Source organism: Pseudophryne corroboree, chromosome 8 (assembly GCF_028390025.1).
Source record: "Pseudophryne corroboree isolate aPseCor3 chromosome 8, aPseCor3.hap2, whole genome shotgun sequence".
Lineage (NCBI taxonomy): Eukaryota > Metazoa > Chordata > Amphibia > Anura > Myobatrachidae > Pseudophryne > Pseudophryne corroboree.
This window is the reverse complement of record NC_086451.1, coordinates 396,278,341-396,302,275: the sequence shown is the minus strand read 5'-3', so window position 1 is coordinate 396,302,275 and position 23,935 is coordinate 396,278,341. Positions and strand designations below refer to the sequence as shown.

The 23,935-nt window shown below is 43.0% G+C and overlaps 1 protein-coding gene across 2 annotated transcripts in view; it reads left to right on the top strand.

Annotated features, from left to right (window-relative positions):
* The first annotated feature begins 323 nt into the window (after positions 1–323).
* LOC134949269 (cytochrome P450 2C16-like) overlaps positions 324–23,935 on the top strand; it is a 66,325-nt gene continuing 42,713 nt past the window's right edge. For both annotated transcript variants that reach the window (XM_063937762.1, XM_063937761.1), the window contains exons 1-4: positions 324–635; positions 3,889–4,051; positions 13,122–13,271; positions 20,887–21,047. In XM_063937762.1, the coding sequence (XP_063793832.1) occupies positions 339–635; positions 3,889–4,051; positions 13,122–13,271; positions 20,887–21,047 (771 nt within the window). In that variant the 5' untranslated portion in view covers positions 324–338. The remainder of the gene's footprint in view (positions 636–3,888; positions 4,052–13,121; positions 13,272–20,886; positions 21,048–23,935) is intronic.

The window sequence follows — 23,935 nt, the reverse complement described above, 5'->3', positions numbered from 1 at the left end:
ACCGGTGCTACAGTACAGTATGTGAATATTATGAATCCAAACAGATTACACATGTCAGGTGGGTTCCGAATATATTTTAAATTAACACAATATGAGCAACAACAGTACACTGCTGAATAAATGATAAAGAAGTAATACCATCTGTTTTCTAAACAATCACTGTTAATGTTAATAGGGAATGTATTCATGTAAGTTCTAAACAAGCACAATAATTATTAGGTATTAGAAACATAATTGATTTTTAAGAACAAAGTCCTATTTTTCTTCATTATTCTGATTCCTTATTCCTTTTACTCAATCTCTGTCATATGATATACCAGATCAATGCCAACACATCCATGCCAACAACAGCTGTCCTGACAGATCCAGATAAAACCGCCCAACTCCCACTTTCCAGTGCAGCCAGAGAAGGGAGAAACAGTGCAGAGTCTCCTCAGATACAGAATTGCATAGACATGACTGACACTCAGAGCGTCACAGTTCTCTTGGTGGCTCTTGTAACTGTTATGTTAGTTGTCTCCTATGGGAAATATGCATGGAGAAGAAGGAAGATGCCACCTGGACCATTTCCTCTGCCCATTTTAGGGAACTATCTGCAGATTCAGTCCGAGGGACTAGTGTCTGGCTTAGTAAAGGTTAGTGCTGAGTTAATGAATGTTGAGTTGTGTGTGATTATGTTGTCCCTGAATGAGGTGAATACTTTGGTTATGCTCCAAGGCTGCTAGGCATAACTTTTTTGGCTGCTTTCCCCCCACCCTAATAATAAATAAATAAATTGATGCCTCTTACTCAGGGCTGCCATCAGAAATTGCAAAGGAAGGTGGAGAGGAAAAATGAATAGGAGCTGACTGGGGCACTTCAGGGGAGAAGGGGTGAATAACCTAGCAGAGGGGTGGCTGGCTGATTGACAGAAGCAGTGAGGGATCTTGGGGCACCAGCAGGGGGAGCATGAGCAGACAGAGGCATCTGCTCTGAACGGATCACCTTTCACCCGTTCTTGTCTCTGCCTAATGTGCACTTTCCTACTCCTGCCCGCTGAGCTGACAGGCTGGCCTCTGGCGGGTCTAGCTGGTGTGAAGTCGCACTGGAGCGCGCGCCGGACAGCATGTGTGTGTGCATGCGGGGCCAGACAGATGGGAGTCACAAGGAGCTGTTATGGGGGGTGTCACCAGCAGCCAGGCCCTGCTTCCACTGGGTGCTGGAGGTTGAGCACACGTTGTTTATGGCTGCAGCAGCAGCTCACTGGGCTCACCTCTCTGCCCACAGCTGCAGCTACGTTATCAACTTCCCTACATCCTGGAGCAACTTCTGCCAGGATCGGGCCTCCCTAGCTGTCTGGGCCTGGTACAGCAGTCCCTGTAGCACCCCCCTGATGGCGGTCCTGCTCTTACTGTTACCTCCCCATAGCCTCGTTATCCCTCTCATATCTCTCTAGTTACCCTCAAGTCTCACTGCTCCACTCACACTGCTTTCCTCACACCTCCATGCCTCATCTCAGTTTACACTTATCCCCTCACACCTTACTGATCCACCCCTCCCTCAGCTCACTGCCCCATTACACCTCACTGCCCACATAACTGTTCCCCAACCCATCACTACCCCCCACAGCCCACATTGTTCCCATCACAGCTCACTGTTCCATCATCCACACCCCTACACACCTACCCCCTACTGCTCACATACACATTGCACACATACATACATACATACACACACACACACACACACACACACACACATACACACACTGCCCACATACAGACACACACTGCACATAATACACACAATGCACACACACAAAGACTGCATACATAAACACACACGTTTTCCTCACAAGCAGCCAGGGAACTACAGCATCTCTATCTCTCTCTCTGACAGCAGCCCTATTTGGTTTCGTGTATGTCCACCCCACCTGCTCACCCTTCACTATCACTCTCAGCCTCTGCTCTCCTGCTCTCCTCAGTAAGTGGCGCCCCTAGGCATGTGCCTCATGTGACAAATGGGATATCTTCCGCTAAGTGGGAGGGGCCATTATCTGAAAAGAAAATGACACATTTGCAAGAAGATACAAATAGCTTGTCATTGGGGCTAATTCAGACTTGATCGCTGCTGTGCGTTTTCGCACAGCAGGGATCAGATCTGAACTGCACATGTGCTGGCGCCGCAGTATGCCGGCGCATGGCAAAAAGCCGACGGCTGTCTCAAACCTCTGTTTGCCTCTGCCTGATTGACAGGCAGAGGCAGTCGCTGGGCGGGAGGGGGCGGGCCGGCTGCATTTAGCCGCCGTTTAGGGAGCGCTGTCCAGGCAATGCAAGCGTGCTCGGACCATCGGGGGGGGGGGGAGGGGGAAGGGCCGCGGTGGCTCTGTGACTTCACACAAGGCTGCTGCGATCCTAGCGCCTGCAAGAAGCTACTCTTCCAGTACAAAAGCACTGCCGCTGTGCGATGCTTTTGTACTGGTGCGACGGGGCAGGGACTTACATGTGGGGCGGACTAGCCCTGTGCTGGGCGTCCCCCCGCATGTCAGGGAAGCTGCTCGTAGATATGCTAAATTTAGCACATCTACGATCAGGTCTGAATCAGGCCCATTGAGTGGATTTTTGCACTTTTAGTATGGTGGATTGTGTAAGTTCACACATGTTTACTAAATGGTGGCTTTTCAGAGCTGGCAGTTGTTGGCAGTTTTGCATGCTCAATTTAAAGCAGCAATAACTAATAATAAATGCATGATGGGAAACCTGCTGCTGAGTTAAATATCATATAGAGTCGATTTAAGGACCCATTTAGTATAAACAGTTTCATTATTTGTCCAAATAAAAATGTATTGGGCCTGATTAAGTCACTGGCAATGCCAATGTCCATGGATTGATGCAACCTTTTCCTACTGCATCTGTGTGAATATCATTATAGCCTATAGCTGTGCTTGCACTACATGGTGTGGATGCGCAGAGATGCAGTTGCAATTGAGACACACGGTATCAGAATGTCTTGGGCGTTCCAGGGCAGTGGCTGGGAGGTGACTGGACAGACGCATGGAGATGGCCCATTTCATGGCCTTGTTATGGTAGTGTCGCAGGCACGTTGTTAAAGTGTGTGTGTGCACAGATGTTTCATTGATCACTTTGGAGGACGTACTCAGGGCCTAATTCAGACCTGATCACAGCAGCAAAGTTTTTCTCTAATATGCAAAACCATGTGCACTGCAGGGGGGGCTGATGTAACATGTGCTGTCAATCAGGCCGAGGTGATCGCACAAGTGAGATGCTTTCGTATCTTACTGTGTGCGCACAACCAGTGCAGACACTGTGCATGTTCGCACACAGCACAGGGCTTCAACATGTGACCGCTGCCTCTGTAGCGTCCAGATCTGAATTAGGCCCTATGTACTAAGCCTTGGAGAGAGAAAAAGTGGGCGGAGATTAAGGGGCAGCTTTATTAAGTTCGGTGAAGTGATAAAGTGGAAGGTGATAAAGCACCAGCCAATCAGATCCTAGCTACCATGTCACAGGCTGGGTTTGAAAAATGACAGTTAGAGGCTGACTGGCTGGTCCTTTATCTCCTTCCAATTTATCACTTCACCGACCTTAATAAATCTGCCCCAAAGTACCAACGAACCAGCTCCTGTCATTTTTAAAACACACCTGTAATAGGGCAGTTAGAAGCTGCTTGGCTGATATTTTATCTCTGTCCACTTTATCTCTCTTCAAGGCTTAGTACATAGAATCCTTTAACATCAATGCTGTCTTTCCTGTGTTAGTTTAAATGCCTACCAGGCATATTAAATACAATATGTAGTGTCTCTTCATGGAACTTTTTAATTTTTAAGCTACTTTTAAATGTTTATATCTGTATATTCACAAATACAGTATTTATCTGATACATTCACAGATATCTGAAAAGTATGGCCCCATTTACACTGTTTACATGGGCAGCAGACCCTGTGTAGTTCTGTCTGGGTACCAAGCCATAAAGGAGGCAATAGTCGACATGGGAGATGCCTTTCTGGATCGAGGAAATATGCCTTTAGCTTTCCGTATCTTCAATAATTCAGGTGAACACTGAATATTGTATTATACCTAAAAATAACATATTAATGGTACAGAGAGCCAGAGAAACAGACTCATAGCAGTTATTAGGCTGTGGTACATGCTGAAGTTTATGTTGAGTTGCTAAAAATTTACATGTTAACTGGCAGCCATAAAGATAATGTAATATAAGTAATATGCAGAGCCCCAGCTATCTCAAGATGGGATCAGTATGATATACCGGTGGCTGGGATGCCGGCTATCAGTATACCGATAATGGCATCCTGGACGTCAGTATGCCGGCAGAGGGGCAAGCGGAAAGAGGCCTATTGCAGGCTCGGTGGATCACTGTGCTCCCCACAGGTTCTATACCCACTCTATGGGTGTACTGGAGACCCACGATTGGTTATAGCACCTGTTAGCCGGCTGCTGGAATTGTCAGCAGTCGGGATTCCGACGTTGGTAACCTGACCGCCGGCAATTTAACTGCATCCCCTTAAGACACATGTGAATGCGCAAATTACATAATGTGTATGTTTCATAATTTACATAGAGAAGCATAAGATACACTAACGGTGTAAAATATACTATTAGTGTATCTTACACCGGGTTGGGTTCTATATGCCAGCGGTCAGGATGCTAGCAGTCAAAAAAATGATCGTGGCATCCTGATATTGAGATTCCCGACAGAGGCAAGGTAAGAATGCTTACCTTTCCCCAATGCTCCCCTAACCCTCCTTTCTAGTAGCCTAACCATAACCCTCCCCGGTGGTGCCTAAATCTAACCACCCCTTCCAACAGACTAAACCTAACCTTACCCCGTGACCCCCTGCAGCCTATCCCTAACCCTCCCCAGGGTTTGTAAAACTAACCCTTCCTCACCGCGCCGTAAACCTAACCCCCCTTTCCCCACTTCACAGCCTAACCCTCCCACTGCAGCCTAAACCTGACTGCTCACAATCATTCGGGATCCCGGCGTTCTGGATTCCTGACCGAAACCCCTTAACACCAGCTGCATATCGCTTCACTGTATTGCAGTGGGGTTTTCCTATGGTCTGAACGGTTCCGGTATGAAAGATAGATAGTGTCTAGTTAGACAGTCAATAGATAGACACCATATGTTAGACAGACATTAGGTCGACAGGGTCAAAAGGTCGACAGGGTCAAATGGTCGACACGGAAAATGTCGACAGGTCAAAGGATCGACAGGTCAAAAGGTCAACATGTCAAAAGGTCGACATGGAAAAGGTCGACATGTCAAAAGGTCGACATGAAAATGATCGACATGAAAAAGGTAGATACCATGTTTTTTTCATTTTTGTGCTTTGTGTGGATAGTTTTGTCATCTGTCACCCCAATTGCAGAAAGGCATACCCTCGCGGGGCTCGCTTTGCTTGCCGCGCTTTGGGCACGGTGGCTCGCTGCGCTCGCACAAGGTTTATAACCAACTTTATGCCGACATAGATAGAGAAAGTTTGAAATAATCCAAAAACATGTTAAATAAAAAAAAATGTGTCTATCTTTTTTATGTCGACAATTATCACGTCGACATTTTGACCTGTCGACCTTTCTCATGTTGACCTTATAACATGTCGACATTTTCCATGTTGACCTTTTGACCCTGTCGACCTTTTGACCCTGTCGACCTAATGTCTGTCTAATATATGGTGTCTATCTATTGACTGTCTAACTAGACACTGTCTATCTACTAAACGGATAGGGGTCTGAACTCAGACAATAGAAAACCACTGTATACACAGAAGTGATCTACCACTTCTTTGTCATTTTCAATAGAACCTTTAAAGAGCTAGTCATCATTGTTATAGTTTATTCTATTGGCAAGCCATGGATTCTAAAGGCCCATACACACTTGACGATAAAATGAACGATGTCGTTCATTTCAGCCCTCATGAACGACGTCGTTCATTATATCGTCAAGTGTAACAAAACACAAACAAAAACAGGTGCGCTGACTTGGGTGGAGTTCAGGTTTAATTAGTTTTTCATAAATTTGTCAGTGTGTGCTGCTGCTTCCCCCTAATGAGGCAATTGCCAACCTCAATATAGTAAACTGAAGAAGAATTTTTTGTTTTAGGGATGCGCTACACCACTAGCAAAGAAATAAAAATTCTCATAAACATGTATATATAATACTCTGTATTCGTGTATAAAGAAAGGGTTTAATACTCCTCACACAATTCCATAAAATAAAAATTTATAATTTATTTTTAAAGAATTTCATATATAAACAAAAGCATTTTTCTTTAAATAAAACTTATAAAAACATATATTGCTGGGCATAAGTTTAAAGTAAACTTTTTCTTTTAGAAGATACACGTGTGGAGATTAGTTGTATAGCTGATATAGCTTTGTTTTTGAAAAGGACAGTCCTCAGGATTTGAAACAGTGTTAATCTGTGTAAATGTCCTATTGTAGCGATCTTTGCTACAACTTAGCTTTGTTTAATGGACCAAGTTCACTGAGTCACTGCTGTGCACAGCTTTTGATGTTTATTGTTAAGCATGCATTATAGATTAATATACCACTCGACCTTGTATCCACGTTATTTTCCCCTGGTTCCAAATGTAACAGCTTGATCCCTCCAGACTTAAAGTACCTCAATTAGGTTGCCGTGTTTAAATTCTGCCGGGATTCAGGTATTGCTGCTGGTTCCGATTTCTTTGGGGTCCGTGGCTGTCACTGTGGTGATAAGTGGGCTCCTTTGAACATGTAACGCGTTTCTCCGCCTTGTTCCGTCAATCTCAGCGGCTTCCTCAGACATAGTCCATAATGAGCCCCGTTGTCCTCTTTATATATCATCATATATCAATATATCAATATCACCTGGTCTCGTCTGTGCGCCTTCTTGCGCTTGTATATTCCGTCTTGCGTTCCAAGACCCTTTTTATTGCGCATGCGTATTTCTTAGTGCGTCTCAAAACCTCCGTCTTGTCTAGCATATTTGTTGTTTCTATAATGCTTATGTCCTTAGAGGTTCTTCTCATTCCGCTATACCAGCTTATATATATTTATGCATCTTTAAACTATCCTTGGATTGAATATACATCGCTGTCTCTTATTAAAAACAGAGTTTTATAAAAAATGTATACAATCATCTCTAATTTCTCTATAGTTACATTAAACAATAGTGTATTAAACCTCTTTCAACAAGTAAAATTCCTTCACTCCACCCTTTGTTTACCTATATTATTTTAATTACCATAATATTTTCTTTTTTACAGCATTTTTTTTCTTCTATACCCCCCATATAACTATATCTTGTTTTGTTTCTTGCATGAATAAACTGGGAGTTAATTTTAGCCTCAAGTTCTCAGCTTTTCTAAATATTTATCCGACAACTCTGTAGTCTTATTCAATACCTCATCGAGTATCAGTGTTCGATTAAATTATGAGGGTATAATTACATTAATGATGCATTTTAGATATTAAGCAATAATGTTTTTTGGACATCTAAAGATAAGAATCACTAGACAAAAATTGATCTCTAACGAATCAAATATTATATGGGGTACTAAATGTATATAAATAGAAATATTAGAAAAATATGAAAAATACGTCAAATATGTTTATATGTATCAAAGTTTCTCTCTGAATAGTTATATGGGGGGTATAGAAGAAAAAAATGCTGTAAAAAAGAAAATATTATGGTAATTAAAGTAATATAGGTAAACAAAGGGTGGAGTGAAGGAATTTTACTTGTTGAAAGAGGTTTAATACACTATTGTTTAATGTAACTATAGAGAAATTAGAGATGATTGTATACATTTTTTATAAAACTCTGTTTTTAATAAGAGACAGCGATGTATATTCAATCCAAGGATAGTTTAAAGATGCATAAATATATATAAGCTGGTATAGCGGAATGAGAAGAACCTCTAAGGACATAAGCATTATAGAAACAACAAATATGCTAGACAAGACGGAGGTTTTGAGACGCACTAAGAAATACGCATGCGCAATAAAAAGGGTCTTGGAACGCAAGACGGAATATACAAGCGCAAGAAGGCGCACAGACGAGACCAGGTGATATTGATATATTGATATATGATGATATATAAAGAGGACAACGGGGCTCATTATGGACTATGTCTGAGGAAGCCGCTGAGATTGACGGAACAAGGCGGAGAAACGCGTTACATGTTCAAAGGAGCCCACTTATCATCACCACGGTGACAGCCACGGACCCCAAAGAAATCGGAACCAGCAGCAATACCTGAATCCCGGCAGAATTTAAACACGGCAACCTAATTGAGGTACTTTAAGTCTGGAGGGATCAAGCTGTTACATTTGGAACCAGGGGAAAATAACGTGGATACAAGGTCGAGTGGTATATTAATCTATAATGCATGCTTAACAATAAACATCAAAAGCTGTGCACAGCAGTGACTCAGTGAACTTGGTCCATTAAACAAAGCTAAGTTGTAGCAAAGATCGCTACAATAGGACATTTACACAGATTAACACTGTTTCAAATCCTGAGGACTGTCCTTTTCAAAAACAAAGCTTTATCAGCTATACAACTAATCTCCACACGTGTATCTTCTAAAAGAAAAAGTTTACTTTAAACTTATGCCCAGCAATATATGTTTTTATAAGTTTTATTTAAAGAAAAATGCTTTTGTTTATATATGAAATTCTTTAAAAATAAATTATAAATTTTTATTTTATGGAATTGTGTGAGGAGTATTAAACCCTTTCTTTATACACGAATACAGAGTATTATATATACATGTTTATGAGAATTTTTATTTCTTTGCTAGTGGTGTAGCGCATCCCTAAAACAAAAAATCCTTCTATCGTCAAGTGTGTATGCATCCAACGACCAACGATGCGCGGCCCCGCGGGACGTTAACGTCCATCGTTCATCTGTGGAGCATGTATGCTCAATTTCCACTATGGTCGTTACCGACCAGAGACGTCGTTGAATGTGTATGGTGTGAAAGACCAACGACCAACGACCAAGCCACTGTTCACCAGCTCATTATTTTAATAAACTGTTCAGCTTGGATGCTTTAACGATGAATGGTCTTTGGTCTTTGGTCTTTCGTCTTTGGTCTTTCATCTTTCGTCTTTGGTCTTTCATCTTTCGTCTTTGGTCTTTCATCTTTCGTCTTTGGTCGTTGGTAGTGTGTATGCTCATGTCGTTTGCTCAGCTGTTCAAGGGAAGTTCAAGGGAAGTCGTTAACGACGGTCGTTAATGATGTGTGCATCGTCAAGTGTGTATGGGCCTTTAGATAGAATAAAAAGCATACAATCAAATAAAAGAAATTAGTTGAGCAAAAACTTAGGGAGCAAGAGTTTGTGTGGGGATGTTTTTTATATTCAAATATTTTAAAGATTTGTATGTGTGCTTTTTTAGCATAAGTTCTTTTTGGTGCAATACAGGTACCCATGTGTCTGTCAGGCCTGTGGTTTCTTGTGGACTTGGGAGGGATACTGGCACAGGCTCAGTAGATGGCGTTTGTTGCAGGAAGCTAGCCTGGCATAGATAACTCTTGCGTGTAATGTGGACAAGGCACAGGGAGACAGCAGTCAGGATTCTGGTATGGGATAATGGAATTAACTTTTGAGAAGGTCTAAATATAATGTGCACTGGTATGATCTAAAGAGATCAGGCTGAAATTGAGTCCAAGTGGATGGAACTGAGGAGTGACAAATGATAACTGCAATAGACTTTGTACAGGCAGGACTGGAACCGGTGAAAAATGGAACGAGTCAAACATAGACTGGTTTGTAAATAGCTTTGTATTGGCTGGAGTGGAACCGGTGGGAACTGGAGCAGGAGTCAGACTAGCACAAATGATGTCTTAGCTTGCACTAGCTGGACTACAGTGCTTAAAGTGGTCCTGGAGAGGTGGTGAAACTAATTTCCCTCGTTACCCACCCTCCCACCTTCCCAATAGGTGGATCCAAGTCTGGTTCTAGGGTGTTCAGAGCCCCACTGCAAACTATACATTTGTGCCCAACTTCTCATACTTTCTAAAACAGAGCTGGCAAAACCAGTCCTCGAGATCTACCAACAGTACACATTTTCCAGACCACCTAGCTGGTGCACAGGTGTAGTCATTACTAATTAAGATGTGCAGCATTCATTCCTAACTGACAATTCTACAGATCTCCAGGAGGCCTGGAAAACATGAACTGTTGGTAGATCTCGAGGACCGGTTTGGCAGCCCTGTTCTAAAAGAACAATCCACGCTGAAGGCGCACGGCGCAACAAAGAGATGTGGTCTCACAAGGAAAATAGCACCCCCAATTCAAATTACGCCACACAGTAGTACAAACTTATTTTCATGACACCACATCTACTACCTCTAATTTATATTAAGCAACATAGTAGTGACCATTACTCACATTAGGACACACAATAGGGCCCCATATTCACATTACATCACACAATAGTGCCCCTTATATACATTACAATACACAGTACTTGTGCCCCCACTCCCATACAGCATGTCTTCCCTCATGTGCCTCCCTCCCATAGAGTGTATCTTCCCTTATGTGCCACCCCCCCATACAGAGTGTCTTCCATCAAGTGCCACCCACCATACAGCATGTCTATCATTATGTGCCACCTCAATGCAGCTCTTTCTTTCTTTGGCTCCTCGTGACAGTAAAAAATAGCAATAAACATAATAGCTACATCGAAGTTCATTGAGATTCCACATGGAGTCTAGCCTATGCTTACCAAAATTGGAGGTCTAAGGAAAGAAAGGTCCAGGTGACTGAGGTGGGATCATAGTGCCATAAGCTTCATCATAACAGGCCTGCCCCTTGCACAGTTTGCAATAGTGCTAGGCAGTGTCGGACTGGGGCATGTAGGGCCCACCGGGGAAATGCAGTGGTAGGAACTCATGTTTAGGGGTGTGGTCAGTCTGCAGAGGGGGGGTGGCCTGCCACCTCATTAGTTTGACTAACCATTAGAGAGTACAACGTCTTGGCCCCTTTATAAATATATACAGTAAATTCAGCTGCTGCATGCGTGATAGTATACCAGATAAATAACATTGATGCACTGTTGAAAATACACCATAGTCCAGTATAAGATAACATATGTATAATGTATCCTTAGAGCAGGAGGTGGGCCCCCAGGCAGTGGGGCCCACCGGTGGTTTCCCCTGTACCCCTGTGGGCCAGTACAAGCCGGGTGCTAGGTGATAACCATAATCATCATCAACATCATCACTATCATTGGCATGTATCAGATATACACCTGTATAGATCTGCATATCTCTAATTGTACAAGCAAATTATACAAAAAATTTCCTATTTTATTAGCCTACACTTGCCCACTCCTTCTGTCCCCCCCGTTTCACCTCTCTAAGTGTAAGGTGCAACTGAATTTACATGTGGACAAATTTCATGTGTATTGGTGCACATGCACTGTATAAAAATGCAAATTTATGCAAATATAAGGGCATGCTTCCATTTCTTTTTGGTGATGTCAAGCAGAATTTTATGAATTGTGTGCCTGTAGTTAGCTGAAGACACAATATAAGGGCACCCCTTTCACATCGCCAAAATAACCTGGTATATTGCTGCATTAACCCTAGTAAAGTTGAGGTGTGAAAGGGCAAGGTTGAATTATCTCAAGTCGAGCAACCCGGTATTTATGCCCGGTATTAAAGGAGAGTTTTACATGAGTAATTCCCATGGCAGGGGCGGTGTGACTGGGTTACCTGGCTCAATGCGATCCAGGGTCAATGAGATCTAGGTCCCATTCACACTACAGAGGAGGTGGCACTTTGAAAAGGGCCTCCATCAGGGGGTGCTAGGGGCACAGCTGTCCCGGGTATGGCCTCTCTAACAGAGAAAGGAGGGCCCGGGATGCTCATGCAGCCACATGCCAGCCCGCTGCCATCCCCACCGTTCCTCTGTTGTCCCCGCTGTTCTGCCGCTGTCCTCTGACACTCCAACAGTTCTGTATTGAAAACGTCCCTCCCAAAATGTCCGCTGCCACAGAGGCGCCCATTTTGGGAGGGACTTTTTCCATACAGAGCTGCAGGGGGACGGAGGACAGCAGCAGAACAGTGGGGACAGAGGCAGGTAGGCAGCGGTATGAGCCTCCAGGGCTCTCCCGACAGTGGCAGCAATGGGGGAGGGAAAGAAGGAATTCCCGGACAATGGGGGTAATTCCAAGTTGATCGCAGCAGAAATTTTGTTAGCAATTGGGCAAAACCATGTGCACTGCAGGGGAGGCAGATATAACATGTGCAGAAAGGGGTGGTATTCATGTGACCGCCGGTCAGCTGACCAACAGTCACATGACCTCCTCCATGAGCCCGACGGCTCACTGTCCCGATGGTCGGCATGCCGACCAACAGGGACTATTTCCACTCGTGGGTGTCCACGACACCCATAGAGTGGGAATAGAACCCGTGGCGACCGCAGGTCGCCACCGAGCCCACAGCGTGGTGAGCGCAGCGAGCCCGCAAGGGGCTTGCTGCACTCGCCCCTGCCCGCCAGGATCCCGGCGTCGGTATGCTTCCGGGATCCCGGCGTCGGTAAGGTGACTGGCGGTCAGGAGACCGCCGGTCACCAGTACTACACCCGCAGAAAGAGTTAGATTTGGGTGGGTTATTTTGTTTCTGTGCAGAGTAAATACTGGCTGCTTTATTTTTACACTGCAAATTAGATTGCAGATTGAACACACCACACCCAAATCTAACTCTTTCTGCACATGTTATATCTGCCTCCCCTGCAGTGCACATGGTTTTGCCCAACTGCTAAAAAATTTCCTGCTGCGATAAACTTGGAATTACCCCCAATGAGCAGAAGCCCTGATACTTGTAACAGGTACTTACATAATTATTATGTGGCCATAATATGGTGTCAGGGGCATTACTGTTTGTAGCATAATATGGCAACGGGCATATACAAGTTCAAAAATAGGTTCACTTACATTAAAAACAGGAAATGTTGATTTTTGCACTGTGCGCACTTTGTATAACAATTGCCTTGCATTTACATGGAAAATATTGAAAAACGATGTACCGTGAAAATTAAGCAAATGAACATTATTAATAAGCTTTCTTCTGCACTTTTTACTTTCACACATTTGTGCTGTTGTAGGGTTAGCTGTCACCAATGGAGAGACCTGGAAGCAGTTAAGGCAGTTTTCTCTTATGACTCTAAAGGATTTTGGAATGGGTAAGAAGAGTTTAGAAGAACCCATACAGGAGGAGGCACAGCATCTTGTGGAGCACTTCAAAGGCTTAAATGGTGGGTATATGGCCAAAATGGCAATATGTCAAATTGAAGTTTACCCACACCTACCAACTATTTAGATTTAATGTGGAATAATCCTTATTTTGATGGGAATATATCACTGTTGTCGAAGTCGAAAATATTATACCCACATGCATCAAGTACAAACACCACACAGAGGGGTCTCTGTGGGTGTGCTTGTTCTACCATGCGTTCACATACCCGCATGCTGCGTACATTGGCTCACTAACTCCTGCGTATTAGAGCGTGGTATGAGTAAATACGGTAGCATACGCATTCGCATGGAAAAGCCACAAAGACATAACTGACATTTCATCCACATAGTGCATAATTTACACATAGCCCACACACACCACACCAGCAAGTTACATTTACTGTAGAAAGGGAACAATAGAGATATTTAACTTTACAGGATATAAGGGGACAGAATTAGGTTAGGAGGTGGTGTTTGGTATCCAGCTGTACAGTATTTCAAGGGCAATATTCCAATGTCAGTTTGCCGAAAGTAGCACGCTCCTGCGCATAGATATGCGCAGGAGTACAATATAAATATTACACTGTATTTACTGTACTCTTGATATTCGGAGGGAACCCAGTGGAGGACATCTGCAAGTGCACCTGGACCAGGCATCGCCCACCTATTCAAACCGACCTATGACCCCTCATGTACTGTAAATGACCTGCCCTTTAACCTATGGATGAAGAGATTACAGTTTCCTTTGTTTCATGCTTTGGACCATTGTATCAAAATCAAGCCTCCTGGCCGGGCTCAGTCTATTCTCTGAAGGTCATCTATCCAGATTGACTGAGGACCGGAACCGGGTGCGCAGGCGAACAAATGTATGTATCCATTGATTGTAGCCTTTTTCTCTTATGTGATTGTATTTCTGTTGTACCCCCTTTGGAGTAAATACTTGTTGCTGGGTTGGACCTCAACATAACATATACAATTGGTGTTGCATTCCTTTCCTGTTATGGGTTAAAGTGTATAGGCCACACGTGTAGCTATTTTGTGCTTAAAGTGTGACGGTGTGCTTATGCAACATGTACGCATTTCATAGGGGTTTAACTGTCACACGATTAGAGGTTGCAGCAGCCTGAACATTTGTGTATTTAAGGTATTGCTTTTCTTCCTGAAAGTTAATCAGACTTAACACTGTCCTACTCATCAAAACTGTTGTCTCTATTAATTCAGAGTTGTTTTGTATCAAAATCAAGCCTCCTGGCCGGGCTCAGTCTATTCTCTGAAGGTCATCTATCCAGATTGACTGAGGACCGGAACCGGGTGCGCAGGCGAACAAATGTATGTATCCATTGATTGTAGCCTTTTTCTCTTATGTGATTGTATTTCTGTTGTACCCCCTTTGGAGTAAATACTTGTTGCTGGGTTGGACCTCAACATAACATATACAATTGGTGTTGCATTCCTTTCCTGTTATGGGTTAAAGTGTATAGGCCACACGTGTAGCTATTTTGTGCTTAAAGTGTGACGGTGTGCTTATGCAACATGTACGCATTTCATAGGGGTTTAACTGTCACACGATTAGAGGTTGCAGCAGCCTGAACATTTGTGTATTTAAGGTATTGCTTTTCTTCCTGAAAGTTAATCAGACTTAACACTGTCCTACTCATCAAAACTGTTGTCTCTATTAATTCAGAGTTGTTTGATATGTCTCACAAATTGATGTTGTCACTGGTGCATGTGCAATTAATGTCATAGGCCCTCATTCCGAGTTGATCGGTCGCAAGGCAATTTTAGCAGAGTTACACAAGCTAAGCCTCCGCCTACTGGGAGTGAATCTTAGCTTCTTAAAATTGCGAACGACGTATTCGCAATATTGCGAAAACAAACTACTTAGCAGTTTCAGAGTAGCTTCAGACTTACTCGGCATCTGCGATCAGTTCAGTGCTTGTCGTTCCTGGTTTGACGTCATAAACACACCCAGCGTTCGCCCAGACACTCCCCCGTTTCTCCGGCCACTCCTGCGTTTTTTCCGGAAACGGTAGCGTTTTCATCCACACGCCCCTAAAACGCCGTGTTTGCGCCCAGTAACAACCATTTCCTGTCAATCACTACGATCGCTGGAGCGATGAAAAAGCCGTGAGTAAAAATACTATCTTCATTGTAAAATTACTTGGCGCAGTCGCAGTGCGAATATTGCGCATGCGTACTAAGCGGATTTTCACTGCGATGCGATGAAAAATACAGAGTGAACGACTCGGAATGAGGGCCATAGTTTTTAGTGGAGAGGAACGGGCTGGAGATGACCAGGAAACTTATGTGGACATTATCAATTTTGAGTACTGATGTTAATTGTCTCAATACCAGTAGTGTTGGGAGCTGTGTTCTACAAAGGAAGGGAGTTGGAGGTGACCTACTATTTTTGAAGCTGTGAGAATGCTGCCAGGGAGATATCCATTTTCCAAAGTGATATGACCATTTATCCTGAATCAAAGGGTGAAAAAGTGAAAAATATGGATTAAACCATTTCAATTTCATTTTGACAAAATTTTGTTAAAAACCTTTACAGGGTGATGACAAGATGTCGTTTGTATGGTTGGAGTCTAACAGCTGAAAGAAATGTAACATAGGCAATACATTAATAAAAAACAGTTTACACACAAAAAAAAAAAAAAAAAGCTAAATGAAAAAAGGAATAGAAAAACTGGACTCGGTACCCTAAATTAGCGGATCAATAATTATTAGTGGAAGGCTCAGTTTGATACACTTAATATGCAGCTGCAAATGATCAGCAGAAATAATTGGGACAGAATAAAGGAATAAAGACACTTTTCAAACTAATAATTTAACAGGAAATGGCTTTCTGTTAGAGATGTGCGGCAGACACCTTTCGGATTTTGTGTTTTGGTTTTGGATCTGAATCCCTGCTCAAGTTTTGGATCTGGATTGGTTTTGCCAAAACCATCCTTCCGGGTTTTGGTTTTGGTTCTAGATGATGTTTGAAAAAACATAAAAACAGCTAAAATCACAGAATTTGCAGGTAATTTTGATCCTACGATATTATTAATCTCAGTAACATTCCTTTCCACTCATTTCCAGTCTATTCTGTACACCTCACACCTCACAATATTGTTTTTAGTGCAAACGGTTGCACTGAGGTTGTTGGATGACTAAGCTAAGCGACACAAGTGTGTGTCACAAACACCTGGCCCATCTAGAAGTGGCACTACAGTGTCAGACAGGATGGCAGTTTTATAAACTAAGCCCCAAAGAGCACGTAATGCAAAGAAGAAAATAAGAGGTGCAAGATGGAATTGTCCTTGGGCCCTCCCACCCACCCTTATGTTGTATAAACAGGACATGCACGCTTTAACAAACTAATCATTTCAGCGACAGGGTCTGCTACACGACTGTTGCTGAAATGATTGGTTTGTTTGGGCCCCACTAAAAAATAAGCAATTAATCTCCCACCAAAAAAAAAGCAATTCACCTCTCCTTGCACAAACTGGCTCTACAGAGGCAAGATGCCGTCCTCATCCTCCAATTCCTCACCCCTTTCAGTGTGTACATCCTCATCCTCACAGAGTATTAATTTGTCTCCACTGGAATCCACCACCACAGGTCCCTGTGTACTTTCTGGATGCAATTGCTGGTAAAGGTCTACCTGAAGGAATTTATAATTAATTTTGATGAACATCATCTTCTCCACATTTTGTGGAGTAACCTTCTGCCGATTGCTGACAAGGTTACCGGATGCACTAAACACTCTTTCGGAGTACACACTGCTGGAGGGGGGGGGGGGCAACTTAGTTAAAACAAAGCTAGTTTGTGCAAGGGCCTCCAAATTGCCTCTTTTTCCTGCCAGTATGCTTACGGATTGTCTGACATGCCTACTTGGATGCTGTCACCCATATAATCCACCACATTCTTTCAATGGTGACAGCATCATATGAAGTGACAGTAGACACATCAGTAATCGTTGGTAGATCCTTCAAACTGGACCAGATGTCAACATTTCCTCCTGACTGCCCTGCATTACTGCCAGTGGCTGGGCTCAGAAATGTAATCCTTTTCCTTGCAGCCCCAGTTGCGGGAGAAAATGGAGGAGCTGTTGACGGGTCACGTTCCACTTGAGTTGACAATTGTCTCACATGCAGGTCTTTGCACCTCGGCAGACTTGTGTCTGCCGGAAAGTGAGAAACAATGTAGGCTTTAAACCTAGGATCAAGCACGGTGGCCAAAATGTAGTACTCTGATTTCAACTGATTGACTACCCTTGAATTCTGGCAAAGCGAATGAAGGGCTCCATCCACAAGTCCCATTTACTTAATGAAATCACTCCATCTTAGCTCCTCCTTCAATTTCTCCAGCTGCTTTTGCAATAGCCTGATGAGGGGAATGACCTGACTCAAGCTGGTAGTGTCTGAACTGACTTCACGTGTGGCAAGTTCGATGGGTTGGAGAACCTTGCACAAGACAGAAATCATTCTCCACTGCGCTTGAGTCAGGTGCATTCCCCATCCTTTGCCTATATCGTAGGTGGATGTATAGGTTTGAATGGCCTTTTGCTGCTCCTCCATCCTCCGAAGCATATAGAGTGTTGAATTCCACCTCGTTACCACCTCTTGCTTCAGGTGATGGCAAGGTAGGTTCAGTAGTGTTTGTTGGTGCTCCAGTCTTCATGGTTAAGTGGACACTGGGTACAACCGCATTTTTCAGGACACTGCGGACACTTTTGTTAATGTCCCTGTACATTCCTGGAATCGCTTTCCTAGTGAAGTGGAATCTAGATGGGATGTGGTACCAGGGACATAGTACGTCCATCAACTGTCTAAATCCCACTGCACTAATGACGGATACTGGACACGCGTCTAACACCAGCATAATTGTTTTTGCCTCAGTAATCCGCTTTGCAACAGGGTGACTGCTGTCATATTTCATTTCCCTAGCAAAGGACTGTTGGACAGTCAATTGCTTAGTTGAAATAGTACAATTGGTCTTCTCTGGGATGATCGACTCCCAGCAGCAACAGCAGCAGCGGCAGCAGTAGGCATACCACTCAAGGATCCTGTGGAGGAATCCTGGTTAGGAGAGGATTCGTCAGTCACGCCAGGACTACTTCCGTTCCTGACTGAGGAGGAAATTGATGTTGAGGGAGTTGGTAGTGTGGCTTGCAGAAGCTTGGGTAAAACAGGTAGAAAGGATTTAGGTGTCAGTGGACTGCTTATGCTCTTACCCAAAGTTTCTGAACTTGGCAATGACTTCTGATAAATGCGCTGCAGGTAACGTATTAGGGAGGATGTTCCTAGGTGGTTAATGTCCTTACCTCTACTTATTATGGATTGACAAAGGCAACACACCGCTTGACACCTGTTGTCTGGATTTGTGGAGAAATAATTCCACACCAAAGAGGTGGCTTTTTTAATATTTTGCCCAGGCATGACAATGGGATTTCTCATCCCACGGACCACAACTGTTTCCACTGGTGCCTTATCCAAACAAACCACATCACCATCAGAATCCTCATTGTCAACTTCCTCCTCAGCACCAGCTACACCAAGATCCTCCTCATCCTGGTATATGTCTACAGTGACATCCTCAATCTCAATATCAGCAACTGGACTGGCAGTTCTCTTCCCAGCACTTGCAGGGGGCATGCAAAAGGTGGTAGGAGCCTCCTCTTTCCATACAGTGTTGTGAAGGTCCGGCCTAGATATTGAAACCACGGACACACTTGGACTCTCCTTGGAGATTTGTGATATCTCTGAACGCACAATTGTTTTTTTCCTGTGCTTTAACAATCTTAATTTTTTATTTTATTTTTCGAGAAGGAGGAGGGCTTCCATCATCATGAGAAGCTGAACCACCAGTCAGCAACATAGGCCTTAGCCTTTCCTTGCCACTTTGTGTCGTGAACGGCATATTGCCAATTGTATGTTTCTAGTCAGATAATTAATTTTTTTCTGATTATTAATTTTTGCTTCTTAGTTTTTACATGTCCTCTATGACATTGGGTATCGGCCTTAGCAGACGATGTTGATGGAATTGCATCGTCAATGTCATGACTGGTGGCAGCAGCAGCTTCAGCATTAGTACTAGGAACTGAAAGTGGTCCCTGATAATCCGCAATTTTTTCCTGCAAATTTTTGTTCTCCATATCACAGGACAGCACTCCTTTATTATTACAGCACACAGAACAGTGACCCTTAATTTTCACAGCACCCCAGTATTCTTACAGCATACAGGACCAGTCTACTTTTATTTTAACAACTGCACCCTTAAATTTTTACAGCATACAGGGCCAGTGTAATGATATTTTAACAGCAGCACCCCTATATTTTTACAACATACAGGACCAGTGTGTTTTTAATTTTTAACAACTGCACCCTTGAATTTGTACAGTATACAGGTCCAGTGTAATGCTATTTTAACAGCAGCACCCCTATATTTTTACAGCATACAGGACCAGTGTGCTTTTAATTTTAAACAACTGCACCCTTACATTTTTACAGCATACAGGGCCAGTGTAATGTTATTTTAATAGCAGCACCCCTATATTTTCACAACATACAGGACCAGTGTGCTTTTAATTTTTAACAAATGCATCCCTGAATTTTTACAGCATATATGGCAAGTGTAATGCTATTTTAACAGCAGCACCCCTATATTTTACAGCATACAGGAGGACAGTGCCCCTGCCCCCTGTACAACATAGTGACAGCCAGCACAGCAACACCCATTTACAGCTGCAGCACCCGTAACAGCACATGAAACACCAGTGACAGCCAGGACAGCACCCCTTACACAGCACAGGTACACCATAGTGACTGCAGCAGCACCCCTACAGAGCACACACTAACCTCATTCGACGCCACCACCCACAGAGAGACAGAGGTCTGTCACCCTCACTCTTCATGTCCAGAGTGAAAATTATGGCAATGCATGGCTGTTTATATGGAATCCAAATCCTGCGACAATCTGACAGCAGGATGATGGAGTTTTGCCTTGTTCTGTTTTCCAAGTCTGGCGTGAAGTCCCTTGCTGGGCTCGGATACCAGCCCGGAGCATGAAGTTCGGAGGGGTTCGGTTCTCAGGGAACCGATCCCACTCATCACTACTTTCTTTAAGCACAAACAGAAAACAAGATTTATTCTTGAGCGTTAATGATGGCCATATTAGTTAAGGGCAAATTTTATGCATGGTGATCCAAGATTAATTAATTATATTTATATATTCAACTCGTAACAATTGGCAATATTTAATTCCTAACAAGAATGCATTTATACCCTGTATTCCTTGCTTTAACACATTTTGTAGATTTATAGCCACATTTTAGTGGATTATGGGCCTAATTCAAGGTTGATTGCCCATTAGAGGAAGATTTTGCTTCTGCAATCAACCTTGAATTAGGCCCTATATGTTTACATAGTGAGTTGTATAATTTAAATATCATCACTTGTGCAATTAAGTTACATTTTGTCACCTTTTTCATATTTTATCAATTTATTGATTAACCAAGCATCCCATACCTCAGCTTCACTGGTTCTTAGTAAATTGCTAGGAAAGATTCTAATAAATAGTGAGTATACCTTATTGGTGAAAACTAACCTCACATTCTAGTAAATTACACTTTTTGTACTTCTTTAGAGCAACCGTATGACCCAAGCTGCACTCTGACCTGTGCTACCTCTAATATTTTGTTAAATATACTGATTGGAACACGCCATGACTACAATGACAAGAAATGGATGCAAATTCTTGAAGAATCAAGTGAGGCTTTTCATATTGTCTCATCAAAGTGGGGTCAGGTGAGTAGGGCCTATTGCAGCTTACACTTTAATATATGTTATTGACTATAAAGAAGATATTCAAGAAAACACAAAATTAAGGTAACATATTTATTTAGATATACAGTCATGTCCACGTTTCAAATATAAACAGTCATAATGTTGACATCACCACATTGTTGAATGTTGACCTGGAATATGGAGGGGAGGATAGGGTTAGGCTTCAGGAGTGAAGGGTTAGGGTTAAATTGCAGGAAGGGAGGCTAAGATTAGGCTGTGGGAGGGGTGGAGAGGCTAGGGTTAGGATTTAGGAGTGGAGGATTAGAGTAAAGCTGCGGGAGGGGAGGCAAAGGTTAGGCTGTGGAAGGGGAGGCTAAGGTTTAGGCTGTGGGAGGGGAGGTTAGGTTTCAGGAGTGGAGGGTTGGGGATAGGTTGTGGAAGAGAAGGCTAAAGTTAGGCTGTGAGGAAAGGTTAGTATAGAGTTAGGGAGTTGCAATACCGCCAGAACCGCTGCATGATCGACCAGAAGTCACCTGGAAAACACAGCTGTAGCAACTGGACCTCCCAACCCAGGTAAGTCACCATTGGACCTCCAGGAACATTTTGTCAAGTTTAATCAGTGTAGACATGATGAATGTGAATGTGGTCAATGTCAACATGCAAAGCATGTCGACATTATGACCATTAATATAGGGAAAAACAGTAAAGTAGACTCTTTTGCTGGGGCATGCTTATTGAGCATACTGATAGATTTAAAACATAACTTTGAATAATCTTACCTTAAAATATATTCCCAAATAAATATTTTTAGTAACCTTAAAAATATAGAACCAAATAAAATGATGGTGTTGGTGAGACCTTTTTATGGCCAAAATTGGTGCATAAACTGGATAGGGACCTATTCAAAAAATAGTAAACTTCCCACCCAATTGGATATTTTCCACACACTCTTCTCTAGGGTATAAGCTTAATGGTGAACATTGTTGTGAGGACAAAACAGGCTTCCTTATTTACAAAAACAAAATTTCACAAATTAATAAATGCATGGATCATAAGGAATATTTTCGATAATTGAATCCTGGTATCAACAAGCAGTCGACCATAGCTAGTGGTTTATCATGCAATTTGTTTTATCATAGCACATAGCATGTGAGAATCATATTAAATAGGTCACATTCATTAGCATATAAAATTAATTACCTCGGGTCCGGTGCAAGGTCTCTGTGCACCCTAGGCAAAGCTTCAGCCTAGCACCCCCCTAACCTGCAAACCCCACCACCACAATCAACACCTTCTGGAGTGTAGACAAAGATGGGTTGGGGTGAATTTCATCATTATATATATACAGAGAAAAGGGACAACATTCAAGGACTTTTAAAGTGACAAGGTATACTGTAAATAAACTAAAAAAAATTGACTTTGTTTACAATATATTTTCTCTTTAAAAGTGCTTGAGTGCTATCTATACTTTATATACTGTATATGGGGTCTGGTGGGGATATTTAATTGGGGTTGGGTACGGGATGCCGCCAGTCAAAATACAGACAGCGGCATCCCAACCACTAGAATACCAACATCTTAAATAAAATGAATTAACTTTACCTCTTACATTAACTCTCCCTCTCCGCAGCCTAACACTAACCCTCCCTGGCATGCTAACATTAAGGATGCCGGCTGTTGGGATTCCGGCGTCATATATTTGTATGCTCCTTATTTTGTTCCATTTCCCCATCTGTAAGTTCATTACTGACCCACATACAGAAACATCCTTCAGTTTTTTGCTAGATGAACTCAGTGGTGCCCTCCAGTGGCCGGAGTCCCAAGGCAGCCGCATAAAGCTACCTAATGGTAGAGCCGGCCCTGTATGACCTGCTTCAAGAAATGGTAGGGAGTATTTGGTACCCCAAAAAATAATACCATGGTCTTCCAAGTTTACCATATTTTCACAAAGTTGCAACACAAATGTCGTTGTTCAGGATATTATATATTGTGTTACCTCAGCATTATTATTTTGTCAAGTATGTGGTTTACAAGCAGAAGAGGACAGATCTTCACCAGATTTTGGTGAGTATAATTTTATTTACAGGTAACTTGTGGATTCTACTGGTGAAGAGGACCAAGCCTCGTGTCAACATAGGTAAGTATGTGTATGTCGGTGTGCCTGTATGTAATAAAGTTATACTATCACAGTGTTTGTGTACTGTTTTTATTTGGGTATTTTTTTTGCAGTAGAACTACAGGTACCAGCGTGCCTGTTTTCCCATGCATGCTGGTACTTGTGTTTCTCAAAGTACCAGCTTGCGGGGGATTCTTGCTGGGACTTGTAGTTCTGCTACAAAAAACAATATCCTTTTTTTTTGACACAAGGCTATCAGCCCCCCATCCGCTGCCCTTGGATGGGGGGACAGCCTCGGGCTTCACCCCTGGCCCTTGGGTGGCTGGAGGGGGGGACCCCTTGATTTAAGGGGTCCCCACTCCTCGAGGGTACCCCGGCCAGGGGTGACTAGTTGGGGATTTAATGCCACGGCCGCAGGGACCGGTATAAAAGTGTCCCCCGGCTGTGGAACTATCTCTCCAGCTAGTGGAGCCCGGTGCTGGTGTGAAAAATACGGGGGACCCCTACGTCTTTTGTCCACAGTATGTTTTGCACCAGGACCGGACGCAGAGCCCGGTGCTGGTAGTTAAAATACGGGGGAACCCCTGTCAATTTTTTCCCCGTATTTTTACAACCAGGACCGGCTCAAAGAGCCGAAGGCTGGTTATGCTTAGGAGGGGGTACCCCACACATTTTTTTTCAGGGTTTTTAACCCATTCCCACCCCTTCCCACTTAAAAGCATGCTCTGGTCTCTCCATATTATTTTAGTCAGTAAAAAAAAACATATTCTTTAAAAAAATATATTAAATAATA